This window comes from Drosophila mojavensis, unplaced genomic scaffold (assembly GCF_018153725.1).
Source record: "Drosophila mojavensis isolate 15081-1352.22 unplaced genomic scaffold, ASM1815372v1 contig_16, whole genome shotgun sequence".
Taxonomy (NCBI): domain Eukaryota; kingdom Metazoa; phylum Arthropoda; class Insecta; order Diptera; family Drosophilidae; genus Drosophila; species Drosophila mojavensis.
The window spans coordinates 1,141,720-1,166,285 of record NW_025318693.1 but is presented as its reverse complement, the minus strand read 5'-3'; the positions used below and the strand labels follow the sequence as shown (position 1 = coordinate 1,166,285).

Here is a 24,566-nt window from a genome sequence, read left to right as displayed (position 1 = left end):
TGTTGTAATTAATATATTTAAATACTAAATGTGCGTATGCCAAAGAATATCTATAAGAGAAATTTAAAAATAGTAAATTACATAAATAAAACTAAATTTATCTGAAATTATTATTACCGCCAAAGTCATTTTGTCATTTACCAACACAGGATAGAACTGAGGCTGCCAACCGCCTCAGATGTGAAACCGTACTGATAATAATTTAAATACTTGTTCTTCAAGCATTCCCACTTAGTTTCTGATCGTTGCCAGTGCAGGAACACGTTGATAGAGAATATGCCCACCGTCTACCGTGGAACAATTGTACACACGAAGTCATTTAATGAATTCGAATCGTTTAAGGAGGGCTTTGTTGCCGTAGAAGATGGGAAGATAATTGGCATTGGCGGTGATTATGACAATTGGCTGTCCACTTCCAAGATCAATGCGGACTTGATTAGCGAAGTGAGGCTGTCTCGATTCCAGTTTCTCTCCCCGGGCTTTTGTGACGGTCATATTCATGCTCCGCAATACGCACAAATTGGCCTGGGAATGAGTGTTCCTTTGCTGGATTGGCTAAATACGTACACGTTTCCAACTGAAGCAAAATATGTTGACAAGGAATTCGCGCAGAAGATCTATAGAAGTGTTGTTGTAAGTAGCTGTAACTCATAATAATCACTATTAGTTTACGTTTCTTATCGGCCAATCATCACATTGTGTGCTCACAAGCACTCACACGTGCACACACACATACATGCAATCAAATTAGCTTCCATAGTAAGCTTTTGCTGGCCGATCATTTTAACGATCGCTTTCATTCCTAAGCACACATACACACACACGCACAACTCACTGCATATGTATATATTCTGTGTCTGCTTCGTTACACCAGCTGATAATTTGATACTCTATATAGGAAGCTACACTTCGCTGTGGCACCACTTTGGCCTCCTATTTCGCTACCAACAATTTGGAATCAACACTGATCTTAGCTGAGGAAGCGGCACGTCAAGGCCAGCGCGCATTGATTGGAAAGGTCTGCTCCAATTGCAACAGTCCCGACTTCTATGTGTGAGTGTGTAGAAACATGACAATTAATCAATTGATCCGTAAGTAATCAAGGTATTATTTACTCTGCAGGGAGACGACAGATGAATCGGTCAGGGGAACGGAAGCATTTGTTGCAGCAATACGCAAACTGAACAATCCCCTTGTGTTGCCCACTATAACTCCGCGATTTGCGCTCAGTTGCAGCATGGAATTACTGCAGAAACTGGGTAACATAGCTAAGCAATACGATTTGCATGTGCAGAGCCACATTAGTGAAAACTTGACTGAGATAGAGGTGGTAAGAGACATCTTTAAAACGAGCTACGCCAATGCCTACGATGATGCGGGACTGCTAACGAAAAAGGTTTGTTGAATGTTGACTTAAAAAAACCTTCAAGGAAACCTAATCTGTTTCTCTAATACAGACTGTCATGGCGCACGGAGTGCATTTGCAGGATGATGAGATTGCCTTGCTTAAGAAACGTGGAACGGCTATTATTCATTGTCCTGCTTCCAATACCAATTTAAATTCTGGCATTTGTGATGTACAGCGTCTTATTAAGGCTGGATTAACGGTGGGCCTGGGCACGGATGTGTCTGGGGGGAATTCCGTATCCGTACTAACTGCCTTACAGCGCGCCATAGAAGTTTCCAAACATCTTGACTTCTTTAAAAAGCAAAATATCTTAGGCACGGGGCGATCTGAAACGCAAGATAACGACTACCAGCAATTGACGTACAAACAGGCTTTCTATTTAGCCACCTTGGGTGGAGCTAAGGCATTAGCCCTAGATCATATTACGGGTAACTTTTCTGTTGGTAAGGATTTTGATGCTTTGCTGGTGGACGTGAGTGTGCTGGAGAAGCCACATCGTCCGCTTACTGTTGACGAGCTCTTGGAGAAATTCATTTATACCGGCGATGATCGCAATATTAAAGCCGTATATGTGGCCGGCAAGCTGGTTAAGGGCACAGTATAATTAAAAAAGAAAACTGTGATTGCTAACGATAGCTCTTCGCAGAGAAATGCATAATGAATTTATTGCTATTTCCGTATATATGAATAGGTCTATTTTAAATGCTGAAAATAAAGGGCTCTTTTTGGGTTGGAGTAACATTAAATCAAGTGTTTTACATTCTATTCTATTTAGTACAGTTTTGATTGGTCAACCACACACATTATTTCATTTTTACAAACAGTTTTATATGTACTCGGATATATATATATATATATATATATATATATATATATATATATATATATATATATATATATTATTATATTTAATTAGATCAGCTTATTTAGTTTTCATAATTGCATAGGCGTTTATCATAATCACATATTGGGTTGGGACCAGGTCATTTTGTTTTTAACGCCAATAATTATAATAATTGAGCTTTTGAAGTATTGAGTATAAGATATATAGAATTGTTTGTTTCACAAATCATAGCTATAGAATGTACAATTACCAATGATTTAAGGATTATATGATGTTCAGATCTAACATCTGTATTATCAACATTCCTAACGGCACAAACTGTTTAATTACAATTTATTAAATAATGTTTTTTTGCTCTTTTTTGCTCGTACACAGTTTGGTTTGTGTGTATTTGTGGGAATGTGGATGGGCACCTAAGATTTAGTTACAAAATTAAGTAAATTGTCCATAAATATTTTAGAATTTCAAATCGGGTTCATTTTGGGCTAACTAAAATGTATATGCCTTATGTGGCATACACAAATACTTTGACTTTACACATTAAAGCTTACACTCTTACATGGCTTTAAACTAGGTTTAGCTAATAGAAGGATTGTTAAATCTATTGGTGTATATATTAATATATACTTATAATAGCTTTAGGACACATTTTAAGCATTGAACATGTTTTGCTGTGTGGCATCGTTCTCGAAATCTGTCCAAGCATTATTTAATTCAATAAAAATCAGCTTGGCGATTTCCTCGTGTTCCGTTCCATTATGCTGTAAATGTGATATAGTGTATAAAGAAAAAAAGCATGAAATAAATGAATGAGCTCACCTTATCTGGATGCACAGCTAGGCAGGCGCGTCGGTAGGCCTTCTTCACCTCGGCGGGTGTAACCATGGTGGACATTTCGCAGCGTTGCCATTTGGCATTCTCCCAGAGCACCATATGCATGGAGCAGAGCAAAGCACGTATATTGTTTTTCTTGCCGTCAGTCTGTAATTCCAATATTACTACAGGTATTCTTTAGGTAGATAGTTACAAATACTTACCCATTCCATAATGCGCACCTTCTTCGGATCCATATCTTTCACCAACTCCTCTTTGCGCATCTCGTTTATGGATCTCGGCCCCTGATTCATTTTGCTACCAAACGAATAGCCCTGCTGTCCCAGAATATCTGCAAAAATATCTGAGCTCTTGGCTCCGCCACCAGCGCCTGGTTGCTGCGATGATTTTTGCGCATCAAAGTGCGTTCGACTATAGTCCGGGCGTGATTGTTGAGCTTGTGGTTGTGGTTGCGGCTGCGGCTGCGGCTGAGGCTGCGGTGGTGTCCTCACAAACGGTGGCTGTGCTTGCTGTTGAGGTTTAGCTTGTGGTTGAGGCTGCGTTTGGGTCTGTGGTGGACTTGGCGCTGGCTTGTGCGTCGGGCTGGAAAATTGTGTAGGTTGTGGACTATGGCCAACAGGCGTGCTGCCCGCCGACTTAGCACCAAGCGTGCTGCGATTAAAGTTTATATTTAGATCAGAAGCCAGGTTGGCAATGTCAGCAAACGGATCTAGTGGTTTTTGTGGTTGCGTAGGTGATGGTTCCTTTCTGGGCGCAGCTGGTGTTGTGACGAAGGTCGGTACCGTGCCCACAAAAGGTGGCAGATTGCTGCTGGTTGTTGGTTTTAGATTGGAAGCCCCGATGCCAACATTCTGATCCATAGAGCCAAATATGTCAAAAAGATCTGCATTGATCTGCGGCTGTTGTGTAGTCTGCTGCAGCGGTGGGGGCGGCAACACGTCTGGAATGGGTGCCGATCCAATGCCAGTGGAGTCATCATCGCCAAAGGCACCTAACAGGTCGAAGCTAGCATCTGAGCTGGGCATGGCACTTGCCAGTGGATCAGCCGCAGCTGCTGCAGCTCCAGCACTTGGCTGTTGATTCAGATTGAGCAAATCAATGGGAGGCGAGGGTTCTGGCATTGCTGTGGGTGTATCATGAGCAATTTCCGTAACATCGGGCAACACTAACGGCGAGCTCGATCGTTCCGACTTTTTAACAGACGCTGGCGGAGAGGATTTTGTGCTGGGCTTGGTCACTACAACCAAAGTAAATCGATCAACATTAATTATTTATCTCAACTAAAGCGAGCGTGAACTTACCGAAATTATCCAGCATCTCCACATACTCTAAATCAGAACTAAATAAGTTTTGTGCATTACGTTTGGACTTGGCTGGCAGCCATGGTGGCTTGTGGCTGGGCGGAGTTTCTGTATCCGTTACGCTTAATGAGAGCGACACGCAGAAGTTTGGCGGCACCTGCTCCGGATCAGGCAGATCATCGAGATCATGGGCATTAAATGTGATGAGTGTCTCTGGCTCGGGCACAAAGCCAGTATTAATTTGAAACTGACAGATCTTGAGGCCCTGCGGTCGCACCATGCCCTTCAACGCATTACGCGCATGGTACAATACAATAGTCAAGTCCCCACAAACTGTTAAGTTGATTGGCAGCACGATTTTGCCTGGACCCGCAATGTATAGCCTGAAATAGAATAACATTAAAATTAACCAATCTATATGTGAAGGAAGTTTTTTAGTTTACCGCATTTTTTCGTAATCTTGCAGCGTAGTGAGAAGCAACATTTCGTTGCAGTAGACCTCCATGTAAAGCCGGCAGCCATCACGAGCCTTGGTCATGCGCGGCACGGGCTGACAGCTGAGCGAAACCAGGTTGATATTCTTGTAGTGCGGAAGGAGCGGCGTGGGCCGCAAAATATCACCAAAATAGTAGAGATATCGAAACTCGGAGGGGCGCAAATTAATTGTGTGGCGTTTAACAGCAAATACTTGCACCGCGTCCTCTGGTTCCCGCAGCAAATCTGCGTACATAAGCAGAGCGCATATAACAGTGGCCGCTGTGCAGCCGCCCGAGTCGCCAGTTTGCACAATGACAACAGATTTGGGATCTGCGTTAAGGAAGTTATACATATCCGCTGAAACAGTGAACAGGCCCTGAAATAGAGTTTAGTCATTAAAAGTATTATGGGAATGTATCTTCGCACTTACCTGAAGATTGGGGGCGTGTGCCTGTGGGCATCCATATACAGAGCCCGCCTCCACAGTTCGTACTGGTGGTGGCAGGCGCGGTACAGTTCGTGGTCCAAAATTATAAATGCTTATCTTTTGCGGTGCAAAGCGACTCTCCAACGACAGGCGCACATCCTCAATGTTATTCGTTTTGTAAGTGGACTCGAAGCCATCCGAGGGGCAGGGCATTACCAGAACTCGCGAAGTGATGTGACTAATGTCTAAGTCGTTTCGTGCAATCGATTGTTGCATCGTTTGCATCACCTTGGTTGAAGTATCTTTTAGGTTCTTGAACAGAGTGCCAGCACCGCCACGCAGAGAGGACAGCAAGCTACCGCTGGCATGATTTGCCGTCGAGGTCGATGCAGCAGGAGCAGTTTGTGGTGCATTCGTAGACATGGGCGTTGGTGTGGGCACAGCCGTAGGATTTGGATTGTCGCAATAGAACTCGGAGTGGCTCGTTTCGGGCATACTTCTCTCTGGACTATGGGCTGGCGACGTCTCTATGGGCATTCCGCGCAAATCCAACGGTCCCTTAAGCGACCAGTTGCTTGTCTCAGCAATCGCTGCCAAGCGCTCCAAGACCATTGAGATGTCATAGCGTTCAGCTGGATTCACTTTAAAACAGCCTTTTATAATCTCGCGAAAGCAATTGTAACGGGAATCAGGAGGCATAATATAGTTGGCATTGATGATACGCAGCTTGCCCCCATCCTCAAATGGATGTTTTTGATAGCACAAAAAATATAATATACAGCCAAGTGCCCATATATCGGCCTTGGGACCAATTGGATAATTCGACCATGTGTCCAACATTTCAGGCGCACGATACATGGGTGTGGTCACCGTATTCAGCTGATCCTCAAGCATATTGCGTTGATGTGCGGTCCATTCAAATGTGGGCGCCATTACCTCCTTGCTGGCTGAACCAAAGTCGCAAAGTTTGATCTGCTTGTCATTGCCAATAAGGAAATTTTCAATCTAGCAATGAAATTTATATATATAACGATTTGATTAGTTTTTAAAAGGCATTTGCTGAATAGTTCTCTCGTCTTGATATAGACGATTAATATATTACTACATACATAAGTTAAATTCTATTCTCGCTTGCAATAAATTGGGGTTGCTTTTCAATTGACTTGACTGGATTCACATTAGGCATTTACAGTTCCTAATTACCTTTATATCACGATGAGCTATGGGCGGCGACTGTGTATGCATGTGGGCAACGGCGCGTGCCATTTGATAGAAGATGCGCAAAATAAGAGGCGGATCGAGCGCTGAATTGTCTACTCTAAAGCAGTCCACCAGAGAGCCACCTTTTGAAAGTGATGAAATTATAAAATAGGATTCTACTTGATCATTGTAAGCCATCAGTTACCCTTGCACAGTTCCGTTAGCAGTAAAAACTGTGCGCCATGATGGGATGTAGGAGGAATGCAGCTGGTGCCAATGCAAGTGACAATATTGCTATGCCCAGATAGTTGCTTATGGACGCTAATCTCATTGTTGATTGTTCGGCAGGCCTGCTGATCGGCGGCGATCAAGCGCTTGAGGGCGTATTCTGTGCCATTTTTCACATCTTGTGCGACGTACACAAAGGCATATCCGCCTGCAAATAGAAGGGGAAACGTTGATAGCAAATCACACTGATAAGCGGGGGCGTTCAATTTCAGTGACGACCCAAACTCATTTATATAATTAAATATGCATTATTTATAAGACCGAAAATCAGAAATTTGATACTCTTTTCTTGTGATTACGAGTATATGTGTGTGTGTGTATGTTTGGCAATGTGACTCATGGGTCAAGAGAACGGCTGAAGAACGCTTGAACTTTAATAACAACTTGAGGCACCAATACTACTGTGAATACAGCATGTATGACTCTTAGCGTACATCTCATACTCGCTAACAAAGCAACAAGTCTTTCATTCTGTTTCACTGCGAAAATCAGAAAGCGGAAATGAAGAGCTTGTAGATGACGTTGTGGTGTCATTGTTGGCTGCTTTGATGGTAATTACAAACTTTCTGAAGAATCCAGCCATATTTAACACTCTATTACTATTGATTTTTATGCACTTGCTTGGGGTTAGATTGTTTTTGTTCGTATATTCCTCATTTTTCTAACCTTCGGCTATGACACATTTTGTGCGCAGCTTCAATCCGGAGATTTCCACATATTGGCCAACGTAATCATTGTCCATGCTGCCACTGTTCACTGTGGCATTAGTGGAACCTCCTCCTCCTCCATTACCACCTGCATCGGATGTGGTGTTAAAGTAGTTAAAGTTTAGCGACTTGAAAAAATCGCCCATATTACTCGACAATGGTATGTTGTGTGTTATAATTTTTGATTGCTGAATCGCGAGCTAATTTTAGGGTTTTTGTTTATTTTAACCGAGTTTAAACATTTTCGCTGCGGACACAACAAAAATTGCTGCGTTGCTTTAGTATTTATTACTTCTGTTCTGGTATTTTTTTTTTGCTTCGTTGGACGGGCATAAATGGTCAGCTGTTTGCTTAACACCGAGTTTAACAGTGAAGCATTTTAACATCTACTCATTTTCAACAAAGCTCCATTTTTACAGTTGTTGTTAAGACATTAAAAAAAAAAAAGAAGATAACATTAGATTTTGAAATTTGAAAAATATAAATTATTAGATTTTGCACAGCTAGCCAAAAACGACGCCAAAAATTGGCTTACATTGGAGATTTCAGCATGAATTAATTTCTGTTAAGTGGAGTGATATGTAAAGTGTGGAGTGATTATGCTAAGCCTAATATATGTAACGTTTTTCAAAAAATAATTTTATATAATCTTTTAAATGCCTTAAAGTATATTTATTTATTTGCTTCTATGATTGGATAATTTTTTTTTAAAGTTAAATATTGGAATATAAAGAATATTTTAAAATAGTTAAGTTAACAAAAATACACTATGCAACATGTATAGACTTTTGACAGTGTACTAGCTAACTTATTTTCTAGATTAAAGAAAGGGAATACGAAAAAGATTTAAATTTCCTTAGTAAATTTTAAAACTAGTTTAGATGTAAAGTTTAATAAACGTTTAATTAAATTACCTTAAGTTAGCATTTGAACGTTTTTGAAAAATATTTATTCAGTTTTTTTTTGTAAGAGATTTAGTATTGTGCATATTAGTACAAATGTCTCTAGTCTTATTTATTTCTAATTCACGGATATTAACCTTTGGCCTTCAGATAATAATTTCCGTTAAATATTGGGGGATTGCGTTGACCTTGCAGGCAGAGTTACCCGCATCTTTAAGTCTTATAAATATGTATGTACATACAGTTAATTACATAAAGTATAAACCCTAAAAAAATAAATATTTTCCAAAGACATTTTCAGGCCTTTGAACTAATACAAGGTCGGTTAAACATTTGTCAATTACAGATACATTTGTACACATTATGCTGTTGAAACAGTCTTCGATTTCCGCCGAGACTTATAAAAGACTTAATACAAATAATCAACAAATCATCGAGAAACAAATAACAATCTTCAGTCTTTGTTTTCGTTTGTAAACAAATGTGAAATGCATGACAAAATACAGAAAGAAAGACCAAATACGATTTTAAAAACCCATTTACGGCACAAATACTGTCTGTATCTGTTCGAAAGCAGGGTACGTTGTGGATTGCGATACCAATGACAATTTTATTTTTCTGCTGCTTTCGTCGTTGTTGTTATTGCTGGCCATTGTTGTTTTGCGTAAATTGCGCGTCTCGGGTAATTTTGACACATTTTAAAGTGTCAAGTGTGCAATTTTGTTACATTTGCATTTCTAGCCAACGTAACAAATGCCATACAATAATAATGACAAAAAAAGAAACATTTTTCAGATAATGATGGCTTTGGCTTATCATGCGAGGCTCAATAAACAATGTTTCGCAATTAGTCAAATGAGTGCAGTTATTCTCGGGCTGCGACTGCAGCCATTTGGACTTATCATGGGCAATGCGATTTAGCATTGACACATTTTCCATTAGTTGGCAATAATTAAAGTTAATAAATATTTTTCCACACCATTTAGCCGCGTAACTAATATGGTTAGAACTTGTGAAATGTAACGAATTGAGGGCGAATAAAATACACATTCTGTTTGGACAATTGTGCGGGAAAACACGTCTAAGCCCGAGAACAATAATGAGTTGCCTTGCACCACTTTGGCTGCTGTTGGTATTATGGGTGCATTGCGTATACGCACAGAGTTACCGATCGATGCCCAGCGATGCGCTGACATTTACTCTGTATAATCCTTCAAGTGGCCAGCAATTGGTACCAGTACGTTATATACTCTCACGCACCGTCAACAATAATCTGATTGAGCTGCCATCGATGGGCAGGCTGTGCTCCTGCCAGGACTACGCGTGCAAGTGCTGCCTGGGCCTGGGCCTCGGCGTGATAAGGGAGGACGTGTGTCTCAACGTCGCAGGCAATCTGCGAGACCTCAGTGTCAATTTTGTCGTTGAGCTAAACCATCGATCGTTGGTCGACTTTGACATATCGCCCAGAAGTCTGCCGGATTTTTGCACGCCCTTAATGCTGCCGATTCCCATTTTTGCCTGCCTGCGACTCTATAACATACATATCATCGACCGGAGTTTGTATGCTTGCACCTCGCTGGTATTTAAGATGCTGTTCCAGCAGATGTTAGAATACAAATTGACCTGCTTGGAAGTGAGCGTCAGGGGCGTGGCTGTGGTTGCTGAAACGGACTGGAATAATGATCAGATTCAGCTAAGGACGATTCAGCAACAATCAGCAAACAACAAACTTGAAGTCTACGCTGCATAAGTCGATTGTATGGCCCATGGTTTATACATGTACACTCATCCATCCTCCACTCATTCTGTTAAATAGTAAATCTAACAAAGGAAAAAAGTGAAATTTTTGTTAATTAAAAAAAGCATTTTATTCAAAAGCCGCACCAACAAGAAACGACACAATAAAGCGCTATGAAAATTGCGAAAATTGCTAATAAAAAGTTGGGCCAAGTGTGTGGCAGCTGCGTGCGTCTGTGTGTGTGTGTATGCATGTGTATGCATATGATGCGGCTGCCTTGGATTTGTATCTGTATCTCAGCATCTTAAACAAGGTACACAGCTCATTGGAACACACCTACTTCTGGCCACTTTCGTTTAACCACTACGGCACATGGCAATTATTTTTCTGCCCGCTATCAAACAGCATGCATCTGAAGCCGACAAAACAGTATACGAGCTTACGAGCAACCCAAGTGCGACTCGGAAGAAGAATTGGGGCTGGGGAGCGCCGTTGGCACTTTAGCGTGATGGGCTGTCAAATGGTAATTTGTCACTTTAAGCATATAACTAATCGTAGTTAAAGTCTAGGCTCTTGTACTTATCAACTTTTATTAGTAAAATTTATGTTTAAATAACACTGGCCAACACAAGTCGGATGTAGCTTTCCAACAAAATTAGGACTGTGGTTTTAAGCAAAATTGCCGAGCTGACTTCGACTTGAGTCACTGAATAAGTCCAAAATGTTTGGCGCTAAACTTAAAACTTTTTTATTAGGAAATATTTATTCTGTACTAAAATATCACATCTAACTACATCTTTATTTATCATTATCTGCTGAAACACATTCGCCGAAAAAGAGAGTGTAAAATGGAGAGTATGAATAAATTTAGTCAAGTTAATTTATATGACAAATTATCACTTTTCTCTTTATTAGAAACCTTGTTGACTTGTGTAATAAACGTTGCTATTGTTGACCATTTTCTGAAGTTGTAATTATTTATTTGACATATCTAAAAGAAAATTGGTGAAAATGACAATGATAAAAAGCATTACATTAAAATTTTGTTAAAATAATAACAGCAACGGGGGTGTTGGAAAAATAACCAAATAATAATCAAACAAGACTAAAGGGGAAATTATATTGCACTTAGAAATTATTAAAAAAAAAAAATAAATTATAATATTATAAATAAAATGCTGTTAACAAAATAAAGATTTTTTTTTTTAAATATGAGTCTAATAATAAATTCCCTGCTCGCTTTTTTTTTTTTTTAAGTTATATTCAAAGAACTGGTTTTATTTATTTATATTTTTAAATGAAATAAAAAACTTTCTTGTTTAACTTCTAAATTTTGCGTTATTTCCATTTTTAGAAGAGACAATCAAATAAAAAAATCCACATTAATTTTTATTTTTAATTGTTTTGTTAATGCATATTTTAAAATTTCAAGACCTCAAACTCTTCTTTATTTAATTGATTAATGTGGTGGTAGATCAATACTTCTTTTATTCCTAGCAGAGATTTTTTGAAACCTATTTAGTTAAGCTGCGCTGTAAATTCATAATTACAGAAGAAGTTAGACCAAAATATATTTATAAGTGCCAATTGCCTTCATTTGCATGACAAATTAAATAAAACAGAATAATATGTATTACAAATTACGCGCAACTAATTAATGATACATTAACTGACGTTTATTTTCAAAGATTTACATTTGTATATTTTTAAAGCATTTTCTACCTCAAATATGCTTGTATGATTTAAATAATCAGAGATAAACTACAGTTACCCAATCATCGGATCAACTGCACTGATGCGAAACAAACGTCGTTGACGAGTGGACCGCCAAAAAAGAAATGAAATATTGTGAGTAAAATTTGGATCTCTGCATTCGCTCTTTTTGCCACTGATGTTGCTTTTGTTGTTGTGATGTGTGTGTTTGTGTTGTTGGCTGCTGGTGCAATTGCGCAATTGTTCGCAGATTTTGGCCGCATTGTTGTTGCTTTGGCTTTTATTTGGCATGCTTTGCTTGAGTATTCGTCTGCCCCTTCTGCTGCCCCTTCGATCGACATTTTGTCTGTGTCTTGCTGTTTTTTCTTTCTCCTCGCTGGTGTTTGCTTAGCTGTCTCAAGCTCAAGCTTCAGCTCCAGCTCGGTCTGGGTCTCTGTCTGAGTCCCAATCTAAGTCTCTTTGGCCAGCTGTTGCTGCTGCCGACGTTGCTGTCGGCGTCGCTGGGTATACATGTATGTGTGTTTGTGTTAGTGGTTGTTACCGTTGCCAACATCGCAGTTACCTTCGCTGCGGCGGCTGCTGCTGCTGTTAAGTTGTTGTTGGCGTCGGCGTCCAAACACATATAGATTCCCCCAGACATGTGTACATATATATGTGTGTATGTATGCATAATAATTTTTACTTTTTTCTGTCGTTTTCCAGCTCGATGCTTTTTTACTTGCAAGCAAAAGTTTTTCATTTGCGTTCAGTTGTATTTCGGTTCGCGTTGCGATCTGTCGCACATTTCGTCTGGCTCGCTCGCAGATACAATAAAAACACAAATTAAGAGCCGTTTGTTGTGATCATCGTCAGCAAGGCGTCAAGGAGCAGCAAGTATTGGACTACTTAACAAACAGGATATTAAGCCGAAAGTTAAAATCTAACGTGAGTTTTTTCTATATGACGCATAAATTATATATTTCGAATATCAAATATTTTAGTTAAGTAATTGTTGCCTCTCAAAAATTTCATTGCCTTAAATTATTAGTTCTTGTGCTTCAATTCGAATTCTTTAGTATTTACGCTTTCAAATAATCTGTGAAGTATTTAGAGCCCGACATTGACTGATATGCCGTAGATATTATGACATTGATGCCTTTTGAAATAAAAGCGAATGCTTAAGAGATTTTATGGGTCCACAGCTTACCGCATTTGTGTGTGGGATTGAATGAGTTGAGGCAATAGCATCTGCATATTCGTGCATAGTAGTTTAGATGACAGGCTTTATCCATCAAACCTACGGACCTTCAACTTGGCATTCGATTGATGTGCCCGAAAGTTAAAAAAAATTTCACTTTCAGTTGCGACACTTGGGCGCAAAAAGAAAAACGACCCAGGCGCTAATACACACACATTTACACTTCTTCACTCTTGTCATAAGCCGGAAAGTGCTTGCCAATGCTGACTAACATGCATGTGTAATTAAAGATGCTGGCAAAAAAAAGACGGAAAAAATAATAAAAAGTAAAATTAAAAACAAAAAAAGACCATAAGTAAAAAGCATTAATTTTAAGAAAAGACCAGCCAAGAGACCGACCAGCAGCAGGGCTACAGCATCTTTAAACTTTATGATCTTTCAAATTTCACATTTCATACTCGCACTAACAACAAAAAGTACAAATATGTTTAAGTGAAAAACAAAAAAATCATGTAAAGTTTCTCACTTTTGGGTGGGAAATGTTAATCATAAAAAGTAAAAGTGAAATTAATACAGCGCCGGCAAGCATCACAAGCAACAACAACAACAATAACAACAAATTACATTAACCGCATACGGCCACATTTGCATTTTGCACATGACAACAACTGCAGCAACCACAACAACAACAATAATAGCAACGACACCAGACAAACATTACGACAATCGCTGATAACAATAAGCAACGAACGTTCGATTGTTGACCCGACTACCAATGATATCGGACATCGTTAATCGGCAACGGCTCCGATTTAGATTCATTAAGTGCAGCGCGCAACGTGCGAATATTGAAACAAAAGCGAAGCAGAAGTAGCTGAAGAAGAAGAAGGCGCTGCCGTTGCTCACGTGGGGGCGTATACGTAATTTGAATGCAGTCTTTGTTTGCCAGATCAATTGGTATTGCTCGCAGCGTTGCCAATCGTGGCTGGGAAGTTGCTGTTGCCTTTTGATTGACAAGCTGACAAGCTGAAGCGACCGAGGGCCCTAGAAGAGCAGCTCTTACAAGAAAAGTGAGAGTTTGAAGTGTGTGTTTGTGTGAGAGCTGTTAGAAGCCGACACAACTCGCACTCGAGCTCGAACTCAAAGTCAACACACAAGCTCAAGAGTCAATGAACAAGTCGGCGATTTGTGCCGCTGTTGCCAGCAATTGTGCTCAATTGAGCTTGTTGCTATAAACGTAATACCCAATTAATGGCAAACGGCACGCCTTGAGTGAGAAAGCCCATCATTAAATGTGCGCCGTCTGTCGCACTGTAGTTGTTTGTCGTCGTCGCATGCAAATGCTGAGCGTTTTAAGTAGTAGCTCGTAGTAGATAACCTCAGCGTATAATGGCCAACATCAATACAACAACAACAATAACAAATCCCAAACAGCCAGAGATGAAATTAAGACCTAAGCTCAAACTTAAATTGCACACACATAATAATAATTGCAGTTTGCATTTCAACATAGTTATGCACATAATAGCAAACCCGCAGGGCTATGACTCCGGCTCTGGCCATGCGCCGATAAAGTGTTTCAGTCGCATTTCCTGTCTCGCTTCTTTTCAAAACTTGAAGTGATGTAATTTTCATTGAACAAAAGTGGCCAAAAAAAAGAGAGTGAAAAAAATAAAAATAAAAATAAAGAAACAAAAATGACGCTACGAAGACGCAACGGCAAAGCTTCAAAAGGCGAAACATCAGTTGATGGCTACGACGTCGATGTCGGCAGCGGCTGTGCCGTGACATTGAAGCCGACAGCGCTGGCATCGCTGCTGGCGTCGACGCAGCTGTTACCGGGCAGCGGCCTAAAAACGCTGGCCGACACTTAAGAAAAGGCTTATAGAAAAAGAGACCAAGCGCTCAATAGCAAGCGTTGACTTCTTTTTGACGTTTGGGTTTTTTCTTGCTTTTGGGTTTTTGATTTGTTGTTGTGCAAAAAGTAAAACTTGTTTTTGTTGTTACAGTGCGCGGTGATTGCGACGATTTCATAACAACAAAAACCACAGAAGCAGAGCCAGAGCCAGAGCCAGGCCAGAGCCACAGCTAGCGGTAGCAGTTGTAGCCAGTTGAACTGGGAGCGCGGCGCACTCAGCCGCGTCGCCGCCAACTTTGAGTTGAAAGTGAAAGTCAGCAAGTCGCGAGCCGCGAGCCGCGAGCCGCGAGTGGCGAGTGGCGAGTCGGCAGTCTGAGTTTGAGTTTCGGCCACGAGCACCCAGATTGACCGAGTCGTAGTCGTGCCGTGAACTTTGCCGTGCGCATTTATTGAAATTGCAATTCACAATTCGCTTAATTGTTTTTCTCATTTTGTCGGTAAATTTTCACTCATTAGTGGCTCGCTGGTAGCGGTACGCGGCGTATGCGTAATATCGCAACATCTCAGTTCATTCAGCCCAATTATGCGGCCAATCAATAGGCCAAGCTAAAATTGATCTGACGCAAATTGCGATAAATGGTACTGCAACTCGGCCATCAATCTTAGGCGCAGCACTTACATAGTTAGTTACTTATCAGATTGATTGGCGTGGGTTACGCCCTCGAGGCGTGATGCCAAATCAACATTAATCAGACCGAAGCAGTCGTGAGTTTGTTAGAGTTTCGATACCAGATTGAGCTACTGACAGCTGAAATGGGCTTCCCAAATTTTGACTCTCTTCTCTAACTTTTCACAGAATTACGTCAAAGCTTTATGGCGTAATTAATGCAAAGCTAAAATCTACATCAGAGAAGATATATCTCAAGGGCGAATATCGAAATGAGATTTTTATCGAACTTTTACTAGAATGTAAATATAAATATAGCTCATAGGTTGACATAAGAGTGTAAACAAGATGAACTCGTCTTATCCGAACAATTAATTGCTATCGTTCAGCACATATACATATATATTTTATTATATATTTTTAATATCTGCAATTTCAATATTTGTTGAACAAAATCTAAAAACAAATTAACAAATATTTTCTGTGTACACTAAATGGAAAATATTTGTTTTTTTTTTTTTTTTTTTTTAGACTTCAAGCCGATAAGAATTAGTTAATTAAAGTAAGCAAACTTGTATGAACATGGTTTGTTTTATACAGTAATCCGATTTGATATAGATGTGTGATATAGTAGGATGATTAGAGCATATAATTCTTAATAACAAATAAATTATTTTTAAATATGATACAATTATAAAAACCTGTCTAAGTGTATTCAAAAGAGTGAACTTCCTCTTTTAGATAAGACTTGGCGAAGGCAAACTCGAACTTATGTTGAAAACTGTATCAGTGAAGAGTGTTCCAGGTGCAAAAATATTATCAAATACGTTGGTTTGTTGTTCATAGCCAAAGGCAAGGCATTGACTTTGATGGCATGACAGCTGCTTAGCTAGGGCTTAGCTGCTTAATGCAACTATGAAGGAGGCGTGGCCGTTGCAATTTTACGCCCCAAACTGTCATGAGTTGTCGCATTGGCACTGAGTGGAAAATAAAAATGTTGTTGCCGGCAATCGACAATCTACAACCGACAGCCGACAATTTCCTCATGCCACAGCGGCAAACGAAAGTTAGGCATTGCATTTTTTAATTGCTGTTTCGCTTTCTGAGCCCAACTCACCAACATCAACAGCAACACCAACCACATAAACACACATATACATACATAGACACGCAGATGCAATAAAAAAAAAAAAAAACAGTTTGCAGATGCATTCAGCTCGTTTGGCTGCTTGGCTGCTTGACTGGTTGTCAATAATTAAATAAAGAGCAGCGCAACCATCAATAATGAGCCAAATTCAATCCAACGAGGTGTTGAAAATCATAGCAATCCGAGTCAAGCCAAGGCTAATTAACCGGCGTGAAAACAAACACAAAAAATTCCAATTTGCAATTTGTTTTTCTAAAGCCGCAATTAAATTTTTGGATTATAAGAATCCAAAACAAGAAATTAGGCATTTGAATACGAATTTATTATAATATTTATTAAAAACAGGCTAATTAATATATTCACTAATTATTTAAATATGTCAAATATTTTTATTTTTTATATATATTAGTTAACTTTTTTTATATACACAAATTTTATTGAAATATATAAATATGTATATATATACATATATATATATTTTTTTTCGTATTTTTTCTTATAAGTATATTTCTGCATTTAGGCAAAGAGACAAAACTGTAAATATAAGCTACTCTTCGAACTCATTAGAATTTTTAATTCATTTCTTATTTATTTTGTGTATTACCTGTTTATTAGCCATTAAGGTTTATTGCCTCGCTTATATTATTTTTAGGCAATTATTTCGAAATTTCCACAAATTTCAATAAGAGAATTTTTCTCACGATAAAAAATACATGACAGAAGCAACGCCCTCTTTTGGGTTTGTTGCGAAAGATATAATCAAATGTAACAAGCTTTAACATAATTTATCTCTATCGAAGTTCATTAATTAACTTGAACCTTTAAAAAGGTAGAAAGCAGCGCTAAGCCCAGTGGCAGGCCTAATTTACGTAAGGCAGCCATGCGACGTAGTAAGTCTGAAGCTTCATTCCATGGGAACGAAAAACTTTGCTTTAGCCTGTAACACATATCAAGCTTAGGACTACTAAACATATATACAAATATGATTACGTACATAGTTATATATATAACACTTTGTTTGTAAGGGCACTGTAAGGGCACAGTTAGCTTGAAGCTGTTTGATGAACTCGCTAATCATGAAATTATAATAGCAATAAGAAGTTGTTGTAGGTTGCACACGTATACCCAGTCACGTATAATGCTCACCTAATAAACTCTCACTAATTTGATACAATTTTGCATCAATTTCACAGCGCACGCACCAAAAGATGGCGACACTGACGATTGCAAGGGCAACAGCGGCAACGGGGCGTATGAGTGCTGTGGCATTAATTATTTGCGGCGCGCTGCTGGTGGGCGTAGCTGATGGTAGCAATGGCAATACTAGCGGCGGCAGCAGCAGCGCCACCGGACGGCCTTCACTGCTGCGCACCGAATTGCGGTTTGGACGCAACCTGGATCCATCCAAGGTGCGCGTGGTGAGCGTGAAGTCGAGCCAGGGCGAGGATGTGGAGATTCTAGTGGGCAAGAACAGCCGCAAAGCGCGCGCCGAGGAGGCAGCCGGTTCGTTTTTCGTGCGCAGTTCGGATGTCAAGCGGCCAGCGGCTCAAACTAGGAATGCCAATGCCAATGCCAATGGAAGTGGCCGCCAGCTGGTCTTCGAGCATACGCCGACGCTGCTGAAGCAGAGCGAGCTGGCACTGCAGCAGCAGGACTATCGTCAACGCAAGGCCGAGGCCGAGCAGCGACAGGCGAAGTTTATACAGCTCCAGCTGGCCAAGGCGCACAGCAAAGCCTTGGAGCAGCGAGCGCTGGAGAGCGGCAGCAGCTCGCGAAGCGGCCGTCAGCTCGGCAGTAACGCCGCCTGGCAGCCAGTCTATTTCCAGGCACAGCCAACGGCATACAACAAGAACTACTCGTTTGCCGTGGAGCGCCAGTGGCAGCCCTTCACCTATGCTGCCCCAGTGGAGGCACAGCCACGCGTGCTGCGTCATGCGCAAGATACACCAATCAGCTTTCCCAGCGATCTGCAGTACGCTGCCTCCGAGCCGCTGGAGTACTACAGCCGAGATGAACGCGCTTATCCCAGCCACAGGTCTCGGCCACCACAGAACCTGATTACCAAGCACAACTACAACGCCTTGCCACAGAAATCGAAATTCGTCACCTATATGCCACACTCTGTGGTGGTCACGGCCAGCGCCGGCGTGGCTGCACCCTCGGCCACGCCCTCACGGCGCCCCGTTCAGGCCAGTCCGCATCGCAACCCCATTGGCCAGAGCACGCACAACGTCGTCGATGGGCCAGCAGTCACACTCATCGAAGGAGTCCGCGTTCCAGACACTCCCGAGGACAAGGTGAAGACCTGGCGCAATGCGCGCGTGCTCAACAACCAGCTGGTGCCATATCCCGAGGGCTACACGCCGCCGCGCGTCCAAATGCCCAGCTTTGACAGATAGGCGCGATCGGCTGGTGCCTCCACACAGCTGCACTTGGAATATTTCTACTATATTTATTGATTTGTTTATTTGTTAAGTTATTTATAAATGTTACATTAAACTTGAAAAGTATATGCCCCACAGCTAATGCATAAACTGATTCACGGTCCAGATATTAAAGTTCGACTTGCGCCAGATGCGTATGCAGGTGTTGGTCTCAATGATCACATGCACCACATGAATGGGCGTGGTCTGCATGTAGCCATTCTCGGACAGCCTGTACCGATAAGGCAGCTGCAGTTCCAGGTAAACGAATACCGCTGGATACTTCACGGTGATGGCAATGCTGAGGCTGTTCCGCTTTCCGTTGGGGGTATCCACGCATATTTTCGACGTGAACTCGAACTGTAAACGGAATACTATTAAGTTAAGAGTCTAATAAAAGAGAGTACTCCAATTAAGATGACCCGATAAGGACTTAAGACTATATAAGGGAAGTGAACTCAACTCAGGGCTACGCTAGCTAGATGAGTGCTAGAATAATTAAATATACATCTGATCAAAAATTTAACTAGCTAAAATGTTATAGTACGGGACGTAAGTCTAGAAGGAATCCTGAACCTTTTCCGATCAATCAAATCAGATTGGCACAGCTTGCCAATTGGGAGATCAATTTTACTTAAAGATTACAATAATATTTTCAGTTCATCTATACTTATTCTTGAAATTATATATTTTATATTATATATTTATGCACTCTATTTATGTGTGCCACAGAGCCTTAATTTTATGAATATCAAATCTGAAAACTAGACCTGAAATTTGCATTTTTAGCTGCAGAGTGCGAGATAATAATATAACATCGATAATTGATAGCTTTAAAATTGCAATGTTGGTAAACAAACTTGATCTGTGCGTGTTATATAAAGTTCCGCAAATTAATGTTTAGTCTCTATCCCTAATATGTGCAGAGATCGACGAGCGCATACAAATTGACAGGTGGACGTTGTCCTAATCAAAATTATATAGTTATGGGGTCTGTCACTAAAATTAATTTCATTTAATTATCCTTAACATCACATTTACAATAAAATAATTTATCGAAGTACATAGTAAAGTACAGTACTCACTGTCGTAGGAAATGGAACTTACCTCTAGCTCCGGATCTTTAATTCCCACAGCACTGGCAATGTTGGTAGGAAAGAAGTAGGTGCGTGAGAGTTGAGTTTCGCCACGTCTCAGCTGAAACTCCAGATAGGCGTTGTGCTCATTGAAATCACCCTGCAACAGATCCTTTATTGGTATGATCTTGTCATACTGTACTCCATTGGGCCGCAGAGTAACTGCCCAGGTGCTCGAGTTGCGCGGCATGAGCTGCGACCACAGATGAATATGGGCAACGACATTCAAATTTTTGGTATCGATGGTTGGCTCGTCACAGACCAATGAGATGTTTAGAGACTTCGTAGGCTTATCGTAGAGCGCCACAATGGCAACGGGAGCAAGAAAATCCCGAGCCCAATAGTGCAGCAGCTGTGTTGGTGTTAAGCAAATAGCATTATCAAGAATCAAGAATCAGGAATGCAGGTAGTAAAAGCTAACCTTCCAGTTACCAAAGAAATCGATACCAGACCACGAAGGAGCTACCCAGACATCATTTAGCTGCCAGTAGAGCGCACCCATGGTATTGTGCTCCGTATCGCGCAGGGTGCGATATAGCTCCGTCTCCACCTTGGTGGCCATGGCATGCGATATTTGACTGAAGTAGATTAGCGCCTCATCGTAGTCCTTGTCCTCGGGCAAGGGCAGCGGCAAATGCTGATGCAATTGGGTGGTTATGGGGACCATTGCAAGTGGATGGTGCTGTCGATGGCCCATGACTTGTGCCAGATCGTTGTCACTTCCTTTGGTCCGCTCCCAAGCATAGGATCCAGGAAGCGATTGAATTCCATACTCACTCGCGAAGCGTGGTCGTGGGTAAATATTTGGATCCCAAGCATCCTTAAAGTAGTCATAGAAATGCACTGCAGTCATGGTAAAAAAAAACAAGCAGTTTGATAAGCTTATCAGGCTTATTATTGTCTTTTAATAATACCATCTCCATTGTGGTTATCCTGTGGATTCTCCGATATGTAGTTGTCCCTCTCGCTTGCCTTGCCATTCGACGGCGAGGACACCAACGGCTCGGGGCGGCTGTTATGTGAGACGATTTTTAGCTCGTGTATAACAGTGCCCAGGTACAGCTCGCGGTATTCGGCCTTGAAGCGATCGATATCGTGATACGTGTGATACCAGTTCTGCACGAGTGCCGCCTCATTCTCATTGTTGCCAGCAAAAATGGCAATGCTTGCGTGATGGGACAGGCGCTTGGCATTCTGACGCACCTCTTCGCTCACCGAGGCCAGAAATTCGGGCGTCGTTGGGTACATGGCACAGGCGAACATCATATCCTGCCAAATGAGTATGCCCAGGCTGTCAGCCATATCGTAGAAATAGTCCGATTCGTAAACACCGCCACCCCATACACGTATCATATTCATATGCGCTTCCTTGGCCGATTCCAGCAGGTAGGCAACTGAAAGGATATAAAAGATAAAATAATAAGATCAAATACTGAATGTATTCCAAATATTTTGTATACAGGTTTTATATCAAATACATATTATATATAGTAAATAATAAAAAAGACTGTTATATACGAAAAAGATGACCCCATTCCCTATAAAACTATTCATTTTTTTAGTCGATATATTAAATTTATATCAAGTCTTCTATCGGTTTTTCAAATAAATTTACTAGCAGATAAAATAAGATACTTTCATTATATCTTAAGATGCCAAAAAATTATATATATAGTTCGGTATGAAATATAAATATAATTCAGAATAAATAATCTCCTTAAGTCCAATGCAGATCAGACAGAAGACACCAAGAATATTTAGAGACATATTTCCCTTAGCTTGGAATAACTTGCCATTGAATGAGCCATTTAGGTCATGGTTATCTGCTAGTCGTGCATTTTATTTTCATAAAAATTGTAAACAAATATTGTTCTACAAGCAATGCATTTCAGAAGCTATCAGTAAGTTCAGTTAATGAAAATTATTTAATGATGGGGTAAAACCAATCTTACATATTACATTTGAATGGGATATTCCAAGTTCTAGTTCATTTTGATTAGTTTGCATTTTCAATTGAAATTGAACATATTGAGAATTGCAACAATAGGTTTCGTCTCTAACATATTTAAATTCAATTCATACTCACTTCTTTCTGGGCTTTGTTGCTCTGGCAATATATGGGATGGTATATAGTTGCTGCCCTTCATGAAAATCTCCAGGCCGTTGACGCGAAACAGAAATGTGTTGCCTCGACCATCCGGCGCCGACCGCTCAATTAGCTCCAATGTGCGAAAGCCAACGCGCAGCGACTTCTGGGACATGGTCTTGGCACGCACTTCCGGTCCAGATGGATCCAGCCAGGCGTTCAGTGTAAAGTGCAGCGGATAGAGCTTCTGATCGCCATAGCCATTGGGCCACCAGGCAACGACTTCCTCCTGCACAAACAACAAATGCACTTGACACAGATGCCAATGAGTTCAATTGCCGGCCGAGCAATTAGCGGACGGTACTCACAATTGGCACAGCCTGATCAAAGACAATTACGGGTGCCAAGTAGCTGATCGGCTTGGAGATGTATGTGTCGATGACCACGGTCTGGTTCAGTAGCTCGCTGGAGACGTTCAACCGTTTCGCATTTAGCAGATTGGCAGCTTGATAAAGTGTTTGAGGGGGCAATTTCAAGGTCTACTTACACGGCATAGAAGACTAGCTGAGCATAAAAATTCTCTTTGCCTTTGGTGTCCATAAAGCAGCTAATGTGCATGTTCCAGTGTGTTTCATTGCGACTGATGTCCACGTCGACGTCGCGTAATAAGGCCACCTCGTACATCTCCAGCTGCACGCTCTTCCACAGGCCCATAGAAGGCACCGCCGGTCCCCAGTCCCATGCAAAGCTCGCCTGCATCTTGCGCAGCATATTGACATGGCACTCGCCATGATAACGCTCTGGCGGGCAGGCTGGAGGCACACTGCGATTTGCGGCGTCCAGCGCTCGCGCCTTAGCTAGAGCTGCCCACACGGGCGATTTGATTTCCACCTCCAGCACATTGTCCCTCTCCAGGAGCTTACTCACGTCGTACGAGTAGCGCACAAACATATTGTCTGTGCGTCCCAAGAGCTGACGATTCAGCCGAATCTCGGCTACCGTGTCCACACCATGGAAGGTCAGATTGAAGCAGCGCACGCGCTTATAGTGATCCACATCAACTGCACGAGTTTGGGTTTAAATGATCAAATTGTCGCTGCACTGGATGTCAATGCTGCACTCACACTTGAACTTGTTTGTATATGTCCAATTGTCGTAGGCCATCCAACGGAGATCCACATCGTTGTACGCATCTAGCACATTGGGCACGGCCAGGGTCCGGTGGAAGGCACTGTATATGCCAGAGGGCAGTGTCTGATTAGCAGGTAGGGTGAAAGCTGAAACATATAATGGCACACCATAAACAATACTCAAGGAATGGCTTTCATCTATTTGATAAACTAATAATGCAAGTAAACGCGCACCGAAAGCTTATCGATAAGCAAAATACACCCAATGCTGATTGTATGGCAATTCATGAAATGTGTATTTCTTGAGTGTTGTTGATCATTGTTGTTTGTTAATTAGATTAATCGAATTGCCACTGACAGCTGCCTAATAATAAGCTAATACTTACACCCATTCTGATTAGATATACTCCAATTAGTGCCCAGCACGATAATTTCGACAGCATCGCCTTTGACCCGCGTCCCCATCAACAGGTGGAGCAGCAGTCCAAGTCTCAGCAATTTACCGTAATCGGTGTCGCCAGCTTCCCCAAGTAGCCAGCTCCTCATTTTTTGTTTTGGCACGACTGGCACGACTTATTTACAAATATTTATAAACCTCTTTAAGTTGCTGATTTAATGCTAAAAAAGCAACAATTCAAATTATTTCAATATATATAAATACACTTTTTCCTTAAGAACTTGAAGTTCGTACCGCTGCTTCCCAAAGTGCAAATACTTATACGTCTGGCACTGGGAAGGGCTGCCAAGAGACTGCTTGATAAGTGCCGGTCGATCGGTATTTGACGATCGCCGATCGTCGGGTTCTAGAGAGCGTAGAAATGCTAACAGCGAGACAGAGAGAAAGAGAGGGCCAGAGAGAAAGATTATGGGTACTCATAGCACTAGCTAACACACGAATGCAATCATTTAATTAGTTTTCATTTGTTTACTCTATATATTTTTGTTAATTATTATTAATATATCAAATATATATTAATATAGACAAATAAGTATTATATTTTAGTCGCTTGTCTTGAACATAAAAACGTGAATGGGTTGTAAGTAAACACAGGCTATTGCAAAGTTAAAAATTAAGTTCTATTTAGTATACAAAAAATGGTTTA

General features: G+C 41.0%; 5 protein-coding genes across 8 annotated transcripts; 3 read left to right on the top strand and 2 right to left on the bottom strand.

Moving 5' to 3' along the window:
- Window positions 1–185: 185 nt before the first annotated feature.
- LOC6573779 (guanine deaminase) lies at window positions 186–2,154 on the top strand. Its single transcript, XM_001999802.4, has 4 exons — window positions 186–633; window positions 899–1,053; window positions 1,123–1,396; window positions 1,458–2,154. The coding sequence occupies exons 1-4, from the start codon at window positions 277–279 to the stop codon at window positions 2,010–2,012; spliced, it is 1,341 nt and encodes a 446-aa protein (XP_001999838.1). The 5' UTR covers window positions 186–276; the 3' UTR covers window positions 2,013–2,154.
- Window positions 2,032–7,795, bottom strand: LOC6573780 (cyclin-G-associated kinase). The gene is made up of 9 exons (XM_001999803.4): window positions 7,446–7,795; window positions 6,697–6,927; window positions 6,495–6,634; window positions 5,295–6,296; window positions 4,831–5,240; window positions 4,388–4,770; window positions 3,290–4,323; window positions 3,072–3,233; window positions 2,032–3,013 (listed from the first exon to the last, which is right to left on the bottom strand). Exons 1-9 carry the CDS (start codon window positions 7,630–7,632, stop codon window positions 2,903–2,905), a joined length of 3,660 nt encoding a protein of 1,219 aa, XP_001999839.1. The 5' UTR covers window positions 7,633–7,795; the 3' UTR covers window positions 2,032–2,902.
- A 1,636-nt stretch (window positions 7,796–9,431) lies between these two features.
- On the top strand, window positions 9,432–10,492 carry LOC6573781. The gene has a single exon (XM_001999804.4). It carries the CDS (start codon window positions 9,488–9,490, stop codon window positions 10,136–10,138), a length of 651 nt encoding a protein of 216 aa, XP_001999840.3. The 5' UTR covers window positions 9,432–9,487; the 3' UTR covers window positions 10,139–10,492.
- A 1,349-nt stretch (window positions 10,493–11,841) lies between these two features.
- On the top strand, window positions 11,842–19,209 carry LOC6573783. Of its 3 annotated transcripts, XM_015167128.3 has the most exons (3): window positions 11,842–11,974; window positions 12,542–12,763; window positions 17,882–19,209. In XM_015167128.3, exon 3 carries the CDS (start codon window positions 17,897–17,899, stop codon window positions 19,085–19,087), a length of 1,191 nt encoding a protein of 396 aa, XP_015022614.1. In that variant the 5' UTR covers window positions 11,842–11,974; window positions 12,542–12,763; window positions 17,882–17,896; the 3' UTR covers window positions 19,088–19,209. The 3 variants fall into 3 exon arrangements, with proteins under 3 accessions (XP_015022614.1, XP_001999842.2, XP_032587205.1); XM_001999806.4 differs by lacking the exons at window positions 11,842–11,974; window positions 12,542–12,763 and adding an exon at window positions 15,152–15,513; XM_032731314.2 differs by lacking the exons at window positions 11,842–11,974; window positions 12,542–12,763 and adding an exon at window positions 17,688–17,794.
- Window positions 19,121–24,245, bottom strand: LOC6573784 (beta-mannosidase). Of its 2 annotated transcripts, XM_001999807.4 has the most exons (10): window positions 24,155–24,245; window positions 23,850–24,081; window positions 23,458–23,610; window positions 22,881–23,394; window positions 22,702–22,798; window positions 22,334–22,622; window positions 21,162–21,641; window positions 20,669–21,090; window positions 20,219–20,599; window positions 19,121–19,471 (listed from the first exon to the last, which is right to left on the bottom strand). In XM_001999807.4, the coding sequence occupies exons 2-10, from the start codon at window positions 24,007–24,009 to the stop codon at window positions 19,211–19,213; spliced, it is 2,757 nt and encodes a 918-aa protein (XP_001999843.1). In that variant the 5' UTR covers window positions 24,010–24,081; window positions 24,155–24,245; the 3' UTR covers window positions 19,121–19,210. The 2 variants fall into 2 exon arrangements, with proteins under 2 accessions (XP_001999843.1, XP_032587196.1); XM_032731305.2 differs by having other exon boundaries at window positions 23,850–24,196.
- Between the last annotated feature and the right edge of the window lie 321 nt (window positions 24,246–24,566).